The following is an 11,555-nucleotide window of genomic DNA, read 5'->3' as shown; positions in this document are numbered from 1 at the left end:
TAAGAGAAACTTGTCCAAAGATGAATTTTGTTTTCCTGTCATTCTAAATTTCAGAGTCTGAACATGAGTGTCTTGCAAGATTATCTGCAGAAGCATGAGAGAGATTTGGATTTGACTTACTAAATTTTCCATGCCCTTTTATTCACGTTTCCATGTCCTGCAGTCCTTTGGAGAACCACATAGTTGAAAATGAGAGCACAGGAACTTAACCCATTTTACAGTTTTTATTAGTGTTAAGGAAACCAAACAGCCTTCATCAAGAAACAAAATATACACACACAGTCAATTTGCTAATACAGAATAACGCTATGAACCATCTTACAGAGTGATTGTACATCCAAGCAGGTCTGCCCTTTAACCTTAAAGCAAATCCAAGTCCTTCAGAAGGTATTTTGTGTGGATTCTTTGCACTATTGAGCCATAACAGCTTGGGCCCCCCTATAGCAAATGCGGTGATGCTCTACAGCCTGTTCCTCGTTCTGTCGGAAGGTGGCTGTGGGTTTCTGTGGAAGGACCGGGACGCTGACGGCCACAGAGCAGGCAGAGATGGAGCCTGCAGGGGGAAATGCCTGTTGCTGCCGTGGAAGGAATGTGGCTTTTGAAAGGCAGTTTCGTATGTGGAAATTGGTCCACTCTTGTACCCTCTCAGAAAATACTTCTCTGTCATGGAAGAGAGGCAGAGTGACGCAGCACGGTGATGGGTGCGTTAAACAGGAGGCCACAGCGTGGGATCCTGTCGTAAAAGAGCAGCACGGGAACCCAGCCCGAGCAGTGCCCCTCCTCCTCAGCGTGGAGGTGAGAAGCAGCATGGAGTAAAGATCCTCACACGCACGTAGCTTCCTTCGCTGTAAGCCCTATCTTCTACAACCCCCTGCCTATCTGGAAGAGCAATGGGGCAGTCATGGTTTCACCAAGTGTGTTTTTTATCTCCACTTCTACAGTAAAATTTTGTATTAAAATTGAATTTGGACTTAAGTTTAGTCAGGTGACACTAATTCCTGAAGTATGCTATGAGGAAAAAGATCTACACGCAGGGCTCAGAAACGGGCTAAGCTGTTTAGTCTACCAGAATAACCTTAAGTAGCAGTTGCAATGCAGACAGAAAGGCTTCTTTGGTTGATAAGACAGTTGCTTCAATTCGTTAACAGAAAGCTGAAATACCTTACGTACGCCACTATGATCCTGCACAGAAGCATTAACGTCACGAATTATGCTTATCCAAGCAAAATGAAATGACTGATCCCAGCGGTTCACCCGTGCCCCTGGGTGTCCGCTGCCCTTCCCTGATGAGTGGGAGGCACTGGAGGACAGAGGAGCTGCAGAAAGCCCAGGGGAGCCACGCTCTGCTCCCCCCTCAGAAATAAAGGTGCTTAAGTTGCATCCTGGCACCCCCAATGTAAACCATATGCGAGACTCTCAAGTTGCAGAGATGGAAGTAAACTTTGTCCTACAAAGTTAAGTCAAGTCACGTAGGTTGCTCCCCTACCACCATGTTTTACTGGTAGAAGCTGCCCTTTCTTTAAATAAGGCATCGTTTACATGGCTTCCTGTCATCTAGATCAAAGTGAAGGGAAAAGCGAGAACAGCGATACGTTTCAGAGGCTGTCGCTGCTTGTCTCTATGTCGGCCAGCGCTCTCGTTAACATTGCTACGCAGACGTTAGTAGCGGAGGGCTCATGACTTTACAGCTGTATTCTAGCTCCAGTGCAAAGCCAGTCAGCGCTTCCCTTCAGCAAAGGGGAGGTCTGTCAGACTGCTGAGTAGACGTTTTTCTTCTACAGTACTTCATCCTAGCGCGCAGTCTCTCTTTAAAGCCAAGTGATTTCCAGCACGTAAGTGAACAAAGAAAGAGCTCTAGGTTTCTTTTAGGTGGCAAGTGCAATTAGCTTGTATTATAATCTAGCCACTGAGAAGATTAATTGCATAGGGGGCCTTGTTTGTTTGTTTGTTTTTGCTTAAGCTTCCTCTAGTGCTACAGTACTAATAAATTACCCTGGAGAGAAATAAATAAATAGGTTGGCATCTCCCAGACACCACGCTGGAAATCCAGAGGGTTTCAGAAAAGCTGCCCCCGTGGTTCTGGGAAGGTACTCGGCAAAAAAGTCCATATTATACAACTGTCTGTACAGGAGCGACGCACTGTGCGGGAGAGCCAGCTCTCTCCGAGGATGAGGTGGAACGGTTGGTGATTTCTCTCTGCAGTTCCTCCACTTTCTTCTGCAGCTCGGCCCGCTTGGCAAGAAGCTCCTTGTAGCGATTGTGGACGGGTTCCTGCAAGAAAACGTGAGGGTGAGTGCTGGGAGGTGAGCATGGAAGTGGAAGCCTGAACCACAAAATGCTGACCTGGCACACAGCTATGAGGGCAGGAGGGGTGGTATGTGGGTGGCAGCGTTGTCTCCAGCCCAGGGGCGAGTAGTTGCTCTGCCTTTGGGATACTCGTTTCTATCTAACGTGCATAGGGCAATGGTGGCTAAACAAAACAGTGTATATTTTGAAAGATGACCATTACAAAACTCTAATCTCTGACATTTCTGGGAGACCCTGGCATCTCAGCCTGGACATAATTTCAGGGCTTTGGAGAAAAAAAAAAAAACAATACAGACTTATCTAAATATTTTCACATAGTTCTGACTGTTAAATGGTTAAACTGGAAAGCATTTCTTGGGTTCCTGTATCTAATGCCCTGGATTTGCAAAGCTCTGTTAACTGTAGTTGGACACTGAGGCAACCCAGGAATTTTTGTCCCTTCCTATTAAAAAGCGATTTCAGGATTTTGGGCCGTGTTCAGGCTGCCCGCCTCAGGCGCCGGCCCTGGGCACGCCAGCTCCCCTGCCGCCAGCCGTCCGGAGCGGGACAAGGGCCGCAGTCAGACCCCTGCGCCTCGGCAGCCAAAGCAAGCGGCAGGTTCCCGTTGCCGGTAATCTAAATACAGCCCCAAAGCTCGGATCTGGAATCCCACATCCAAAGCAGTCTTAGGTTTTTAAGCTCCTTTGCAAAGAAGAGAGAATTCAGATCATTTTCCCCGTATTCTAAGTGAGAAATTTTCCAAACTGCTGAGTATCTTCAGCTCCTGCAGATGTGACGAGGCGGCGACCTCCAGCTGACCACCCATCCCAGCCAGCTGTAGGTGCTGCTCTTTCATTTACTCGCATTTGAATTTAGGCTTTTGACTTTAGATTTAAGCAGTGGCAGTGTAAGTTTGTACATTACTTCTTGCGCTTCAAAGCTCTTGAGCTCCGAAATGCCGGTATTAGCACTAGCAGAGAGGGAAATGAAAGCAGGATCCTCGGACGGGACGTACCTGCGGTTTCATCCTGGGGTTCCAGCGGATGTAGTAGCCGACCCACAGCTCGAGATGGCGCATGCTGGCCACGGGATAGAGGACGTGGTTGGCGTAGCTGACATACAAGGGGTTAGTGAAGTCTTCCAGTTGGCTGTTGATGTAAGACCAAAGCGACACCGTCTTTTTTGGAAGGCTCTGTAAGGGAAGGGGGTGGAGGAGGCTTTATTTCCCATAGGAATCCCACCACTTATCTACAAAGTATATAGAACAGCATATAACACGTGCCTGGCATTAATACAGAGCTGGTTGCCTTTTTGTAGATTAAAAAACCAAAAACTGTTCTTGTGCTGTGGTTATTGTAATCAAAGCACACGGATGCAGGCAGGCACGCCGGCACCCCGGCACGGAAACGTCCCCTCCGACCCACCCAGCTGCCAACGCGGCCCAGGAATCGCCACCAGCGCAGCAAGGGGAGGCCGGCATCTGAACTCTCAATGCTTCAGTTAAACTTCACCTCTTTAAAGCGCTCCTGGAGGACTTGCTGGAGTATTTAATTGCAAAAAAAAAGGAAACATTTGACTTAGCCCTGATCTAGTGGAATAATTAGGCCTGTGAGTAGTCCCAGTGAAACCAGTGTTGAAGTGCTTTCTGAATTAAGTACTTCACTAGGTGAGGCCTTACAAAAAAACCCCAAAACTCACATGCAAACAGCACACAGGTTTTCTTCTCTGGAAATTACAATGATTCAGTCACTGTGGACTCTAGAGAAACAGGGACCCTGATTCACTACAGTAAGTACAATGTTATCACTTCTGTATTACAATAATTTTTTTTTTTTTAAACTGACGTGCTGTCAAATATAATCACATCAGGTCCACGCAGCACTGCCCTCACCGAACGCCTGCGATGTTACGCTGCAACCTTTTGGTGACAAAATGCTTCAACTTCAGGTGGGCGAGAGAGAATGAGTGCCACTGCTTTTCCTTCTGATTCCAGACTGGCTCTGAACAGGGCAGTGTTTGAATGGTCTGTAGGTACACGTCTATACGCTCCTCCCTGGGCAAACAAACCTCGACCAGACTGCCGGGCAGAGCTGGCTGGTGGTAGGACCTGGAGGCATGTCCTTCCTAATACTAGCAGCTCTGTCCTCTCCCGGAAAAATGCAAGCACAGAAGAACACACATTGAGAGCAGTTACTTGCTGTAATCCGTGTGTGCAGAACACACTTGGTAGTTGAAATCAATCTAACGGGACCACTGGAAGGAAAAGGGAGGGCAAAAAGGTACCAGTTTCCACAGAGGAGATTACATTAAACTGGAGTTCGAAGAAAAACTGCATTTCCAATCACTCAGGAGACAGCAGGAGCTATTCGGCCACCACTGAGTAGCTGAAAGCCATGCTGAAAGCAGTGGGACTGTCCAGAGGGAAATGGTATTGCTTGGAAATGTCTCCAACAGACAGCAGTTTGCACAAAGAAGAAAATATCCCGTGTCCCAGCTGTTAAGAACAGGGCTGGGCATTACCCAGACCTGCATCTACCGCTATCTTTGCGTGCTGAAACAACTTCTCTAGCATTATCTGGCCAGCTAAAGCAATCACGGTACCACGCCTTCACCTTGGAGAGAAGCTGTCTTACCTCCTTCACCCTCTGCTGCTCACTGCTGCACAGGAAGGTCCCAAACAAGCAGCTGTACAGGTGATCCAGGATGGTTATCAGGAAGTACTCGTTGAACTCAAACGCTGTAGGAAACTTCAGACAGAACCAGAAAATTAGGTTGGGATTTTAGAACAGGAATCACGAATAAACTTTCTCCCGCTTTGTGGTCTTGGTAAGGAGTTGGCCTCTCTTTCATATTTCTAAACCAGGATTTGTCTCTCTTCTTTGCCTGGCAAAATATTTAGGCTCATATTTGCTCCCTCCAGGAGCAAGAGTTTCTCTCTTGGAAAGCTGCTTTATATGTGCAGAGAGGAATTTTGAGCAAAAGCCAGAGGTCTGAAGGGTTTGACCACTGTGTTTATACACACTCAGTGCTGCTTCGAGTTGAAGCTTGTTCTGCTATGCCTGCCCCTAATGGCAGACCATGCGATGAGGCTGTGAACAAGAGGCTGTAGCATATGTGAAATAACGCAGAAAAAGAAATGGAAATTTCCTGGCGCCAAATGGAAATAACCTGTTTTCGCAACAGAGCGCTTCCCAGAGGGAAGAGCATGGCGGCATCGTGCAGCACAGGTCAGCGGGAGGAATGGGGGTAGGGGCTGTGTTCGCTGTTGACGTTCCATGCAGAAACAATCAGACCCAAGACAGGGAGAACTGAAGCTCTACAAAGGGTCAGTAGGAATACATGCAGTGAACTGCAAAGACATGCTGGAGCGATGGAGAGGAGAGCGGGAGGCCTTCCTCCCTCGCAAACCACCCTTCTCTTCCCAGGTTGCAACACCCTGACCTCACCAGCAGGTCAGGATGCCTGCTTCTAGGAGCAACCCAAGGATGGTATGATGAAAGCAACTTTTGATGATGGCAAAGCCTCCCTTTTTCTCTGCTCAGGTACAGTACAGCTTCCTATACAGTGGTATCCTTTCCCATTTCACCTGTTTTAGTCCATGATGAGCCCAATTCTTTCAAAGAACTGCCTGACCATGGATGACATTTACTTAAAGTGCAGCAAAAAGATCACAGCAGACATGAAAAACATTCCAGTTCCTACACACCTGGGGGAAAAAAAACCTCTCAGCCATAGGGTATCTCTCCTGAACTGTGCCTCTGCCATGCTTGGTCTGAAGCGAGGACCTCGGCTCCTGGCTCTGTACATCAAGTATGAACCAGGAGCAGTATGTTTGCCTTCAGAAGAAGTTAAAATGGAGCAAATGCAAGTCTTCCCCACAGGTTTGGTTACAGGATCAGCTTGAGCGGAGGCAATAGGGACCCGCATGCACCCACCACACTACAGACTTACAGTAGCAGCTGAAGTCACTTATGCTTCTGGAGGCACAGTGGGCTAGTGAGGATGGCTGGGGTGTCTGTTCCTGCCCAAGATAAACGTGAGGCAGCTGTCCCCTATTTCAGGGTGAGGGAAGCCTCTTCTCACAACCTCACATTTATTATAGCAGCATGTATGTAAGCAGCACCCACTAACCAGCTAATCTGATGCAAGCCGGCATCGTGGCCTTTCTGTCCACTTGTGCATTCAGGCTCTTTGCTAAACAGACTCCCAGGAAGTTGTTGCCAGAGTCAAGAGAGTAGAAGCCCAGGAAGGAGAGCCTGTGCAGGTCAGCTTGGAAATTACTCCTGTGGCCAGACACTGTGCCATGTCTTGGTACAGCGGCTCTGTGGACACGTGTGCCACCCAGCCATTTACCTGTCTTGTCATTTGCCAGACACAGTCGATGAACTGGAGGAAGACAGGAGAGCGATCCGCATCTGCGTGATTCTTATCTCCGTGGCCAACTCTCTGAAACAGAGCAGGACAAAGAACATGAGTCGCACGGGGCTTCATGGGGAAACTGCTGGGGTCTCCTCTCAGCCACCCAAGCCTTTACCAACAGCTTTAAGAAGGTTCAAATGAGTCCTGATTTTGCTTTGTCGGTATCAGTGGGTAAAGGAGTAAAGGACAGCTACTCCCTTCGTCTTTGAAGTGAAATTTCTTTATGGGGATCTTTTCATGCTAAATTAAAACACGAGTTGTTTGAGTAGAGGCTCCAGATGCTATGCTGGCACTGATTTCAGTTAATAGCTAAAGTTCAGACAGAAAAAAAATGAGAATGCTTTTTGCTTCAGTTGCAGCTGTCGTCCTGGCTACTTCAGTAGTACAGTGTGCTAGATCTAAACACCACCTACAGGCACGGCATGTGGCGATAACCGTCACACAACACCTCGCAGCTTCCAAGCGCTGTACAAACACTAACCCAGCCCATCTCCTGCCACCTCAAGAGAGGCAGTGATGAAAGTATTCCCAGAAGTAGGCCTCCAACCCTGACCGTGCTGTGTGGCCTTGGATAAGACATGTGAGGCCTGATTCCTTGTAACTAGTATAGTATGTTACTGGTTGTACGTTACCCAGGAGCCCTAAGGACTGTACAAAGACAGAAAAAGAACATGTAAGTAACAGAGATCCCTTCCTCTTCTGTAATACTGTTCTCCCCTCACCAAAGGAAATCGATGTCATTATCTTCTTTGTACAGACAGGGAAGCTGACATACTCACAGTTCAAACACCAGATAGCAGTTCTGCTGCAGCAGAACCTCAGTTGCCTAGCACCTCAGTTTCCCCACCTTGCATTTGACTATGCAACCCCCCCCGACATGTGCTGTAAGCAGACTTTGTTCTTGCCCTTGCCAAACTTCAATGACCGCAACAGAACAGCTACAAGCAAAACACAATATGAACAAAGACTGAAAGGATACTACTGAAAGGTGCTCTCAGTTCCCATCAGTGCGAACCATAACAAACTGCTGTGTCGCAGGTCCACAAGCTGCCTCTCTGCTGGCTCCAGGGACACAACCACAAGCTACTTACTCTTGGGCCAGTCTCAGACTGCTGATCTTTTACCTGAACAATTAAAAGCCTCGCCAAAAACAAAATGTGCCTGAAGAAATGTGAGGTCAAGGCCAGAACCAAATTCCCCAGCCTCTTCAATACCAAGGCATTTGTTAGATGACAGTGTCCAAGCAGTCTCAGAAAATGGACTGAACTGGAATGACAGACAAAAAATACCTCAGTGGTCTCTGCCAACTCACAGCAGAAATGCCTATCCTGAACTCAAAGCACACTGTTAGTTTAAACCTAAGCATGGGAACACGACCTGAGAGATTTAATACCACCTGTTCCTCCTACCTAACCAATACTGTCTCCAAGGAGGTTAAGAGATGACTGGAATTATAGGCAGAAAACAATAGCAGCAGCATTCACCTTTCTTCTGTGATTTCAGCTGGGAGACTTCTCACAGGAAAGGCTAAATTCCTCTGAAATCCTTCAAGGTCAATAACTTTCTGTTCAGTGCCTTCCAAGGGCTAGTGACTCACCAGCTGAAATCTGTGGCCGAAGCTCAGCCACTCCTTCTCCACTAGCACTTCAAAGCCCCTGATAGTTCGGTAGTAGCCATCTAACATGAGCAGAGAGAGAGAGGTGAGCTGGGCTGTCCGGTCCCAGCCATCACTGCAGTGTACAACCACAGATGTCTTCCCTGACTCCACCTTGTCAGCAATTCGAAGGGCTCCAGCGAGAATAAGCTAGGACAAGGAAAAAAAAAAAGTTACAAAATCTCTTTGGAACAGAAACCATATATGAAAAATGGCTAGTGACAACACAGGACAAACCAAGGGCTCTGCCTGCCTCAAGGAGAATGGTAAATCTGTTCCAACTACTTTATAACTAGGACAGCAAATGGGTGAATGCATTTTTTGTTCCACCAAGATGACAACACATCTAAACTGTAGTGTAGGCACAACTCTAGAAGAGGCCTTGCATTAAGCTCAGTCCTTGGACAGGTCAGGATTTAAACGCAGAGGCATTCTGTGTCTGAACACGAACACAAAATGGCCATCGCCCTGCAACTGCCTCAGGAGCAGATTTGCGCCTATCTGCATTAGCAGGTTGACAATGTACGCTGGGTGTTTTTAGGAGGGAAACAGCTTAATTTGAAAACCAACACCTGTAGAAGCTGAAGCATTTTGCCTCACTCGTTCTGACTCTGCTTGGATTCCCGAAAGGCTGACGGGGTACGAACTCCCAACATTTGCTGGTCTGGACCAGGCAGTAATGCCAGGATGTCAAGGATCCCTGAGTCAAGAGCTTGGAAGCTCTGGGACTCCTGTGCTCTAACCAGGGCTTTCACAGTTATGCATTATCCAGGAACACACTTCATTTCCAAAACACCGTCTTTCAGTATTTCTACCCCCTCTCTTGTCCCTCTTCCCATCTCCTCAAAATTCCCCATTTGAGGAAACTGTGGTTTTAGTTGGTTTTAAATTGAAAACAAATTGTAAGTCTTTAAATTTCTCATGAATTGAAAACCCAGCACTGGAATTAGCTCTGGATACACTTCCCAGCGAACAGACTGGTACTCAGCCACATCCAGAGGATGCAGACATGCATACCTTGATATGCTCTAGCCAGTGAGTTGACTCTAAATTAGACAGCCAGTGAGTCTCCTCGATATTGGGATACACAATTTCCTTCAGTTTTCTCAGTGACTCTCTCATAACATGAATATTGTGAATGTCCAGGAACACTAATTCTGCATTCTGATAGGCATCCTCACTCTCATAGCCCCCGCCTTTAGCCTGAAGAACAAAATCCACATAAAAATCATTAAGCAAAAATATTGTTTATATTTTATCCCAATCGTTTGTCCTGAGCAAATATCAGCTGACAAAATACCACAGTGATTGTGCTATCTAAAGCAGGCAGAAAACATTGGATTTATCTTTCAATTGGGAACAAAACATTGGATTTATCTTACAATTGGGAACAAACACGTACACGCACACACTTTGTGTCTCTTTCCTGCAATAGAAATGAATGCTATAATTTTTACCAAAGAATATCACATTACAAGCCTTCTTTTTTTTTCCTCTGTAATTACCATTTATCCCTATTCAAGCTGCTAGCTCACTAGATTCACTGTTCTGTCATTTACAAATTTACCATACTATTATAGAGGAGTATATCCCACACGCTAATTGCCTTTCCTAAGTAGTGGGAAAGACAGATTGGAAAAAAAAAATTTAAAAAAAATGGCTTTAATGCAACAAAGCAGTTCTACCATTAAAACAGGGCTTAGAGTGATGGCATGAGACATAACAGCAGGAAGAACACAGCAACATTCCTAGACATTAAGGATCTCCTGCTTATATTTTGAAATTAAAGATCACGATGCCTGATTTTTGGAAGTGCTGAGTAACCCCTGCTCCCATCAGGGTTAACAGGGACAGAGTTCTGGTGCTGTCAGAGGAAGCAGTCTTTCATCAATGCGAAGTGAAAAATGGTGATACACAAGATCCAGGGTGCTGGAGTTTGACGTCAGTACTACTTTGATTTTTTTTACCCCCCTTCCCATCTCATTTCCCGTTGTCGATTAATCCAAATGGACCTTTAGCAGTCACACTGATATCTTACAGATACCACTGCAGGTGTAGCAGTCTGTCTAGAGAATCAGATCATTCCACATGATTTCCTTCATGGGGGAAAACCCTTTGTGATGCTCGTGAATAATTTGAAATGGTAGTGCGAAATGTGCTCTAAATGATTACATTCCCAGTTTTAGAGGGAGGAAAAAGCACCTGACCTTATTGGCTACAGCATTCACACTAGGCCTTGCATCAAATATGAAGATTTTATGGGACTGAGCATTAGAATCCATGATGGCTTGAAGGTACTTTTCATCTTCCTTGCTTCGCTTGCCACTCACTCCCACCATGGGCTGGCTACAGCGAGTGATCGTTGCTTGACTTTCTGGGTGAATCCATGACAACACCTTTGGAAACGGATGAGAAAGAAATGAAGGAAAAATTGGATTCATTAACCAGTGAATTGTTTTACCTGTAATGGCTTGCTCCGGGATCCTGCCATGTATTAGCTGGTTCCAGAAGGCTGGATTCTATTAAATCACGACAGAATGAAAGAAAGAACTCTTCTGTCCTTACTCATTCATTCTGGTGGCATTCCCAAATTTTGAACAAAGAAGAGGTGACTGAATAGGTTTAAGTCTGACTTTTAAACATGATGCGGACTGTTTTCTCGCTGTTGCGTGAGCCACAAACGCACTTTCTCACTCTGCAGTCGCTGGGCTATGTCTTACTCTATGTTGCACCATGTAAAAGTCAAGCACTTTAGGAACAGATTTAATTTCCTATAGACTTGAGAAGTAGAACAGTACTTTTTCAGTTACCACTGCAATAATCAACATAACGATGTGTTTTGACTTCATTTCATTTAATAAGCATTTTCATCGAGAGTATCACTAAGTGTTCCTCTATCCTAAAAGTCAGAGTAGGCCAGCCAATTGTAAACAACGAAACAGGGCTGCTTTGTGTTTCCCAGGAACTGAACTGAGATTCGCTCTGGGTTGCGCTAAGTTATCTTCTCATTTCAGTTTAGTCTACATCTCTTTCACAACAGTAGTTCCAGCAGATAATGTTGCTTTCTAACTCCTCAAACACGTTGCTGTCACTTTTATTATCCACTGACCATTTATTTGCTCCCTGGAATCCATTCAGCCTGATCTTGGTATTATTTATGGCCCAAAGGTATGTAACACCACCACATCAAAGTGGC

The 11,555-nt window shown here is 46.0% G+C and overlaps 1 protein-coding gene across 2 annotated transcripts in view; it reads right to left on the bottom strand.

Annotated features, from left to right (window-relative positions):
* Nucleotides 1-210: 210 nt before the first annotated feature.
* MTMR2 (myotubularin related protein 2) overlaps nucleotides 211-11,555 on the bottom strand; it is a 63,555-nt gene continuing 52,210 nt past the window's right edge. For both annotated transcript variants that reach the window (XM_087756446.1, XM_087756447.1), the window contains exons 9-15: nucleotides 10,567-10,755; nucleotides 9,377-9,562; nucleotides 8,303-8,509; nucleotides 6,640-6,732; nucleotides 4,920-5,033; nucleotides 3,302-3,478; nucleotides 211-2,271 (exon numbers count right to left, since the gene is read on the bottom strand). In XM_087756446.1, coding sequence (XP_087612572.1) covers nucleotides 2,110-2,271; nucleotides 3,302-3,478; nucleotides 4,920-5,033; nucleotides 6,640-6,732; nucleotides 8,303-8,509; nucleotides 9,377-9,562; nucleotides 10,567-10,755 — 1,128 coding nt within the window. In that variant the 3' untranslated portion in view covers nucleotides 211-2,109. The remainder of the gene's footprint in view (nucleotides 2,272-3,301; nucleotides 3,479-4,919; nucleotides 5,034-6,639; nucleotides 6,733-8,302; nucleotides 8,510-9,376; nucleotides 9,563-10,566; nucleotides 10,756-11,555) is intronic.

This window comes from Nipponia nippon, unplaced genomic scaffold (assembly GCF_047370975.1).
Source record: "Nipponia nippon isolate SJK-2023a ecotype South Korea unplaced genomic scaffold, ASM4737097v1 scaffold_2, whole genome shotgun sequence".
Lineage (NCBI taxonomy): Eukaryota > Metazoa > Chordata > Aves > Pelecaniformes > Threskiornithidae > Nipponia > Nipponia nippon.
The sequence above is the reverse complement of the archived record's forward strand: the minus strand, read 5'-3'. Positions and strand labels throughout refer to the sequence as shown.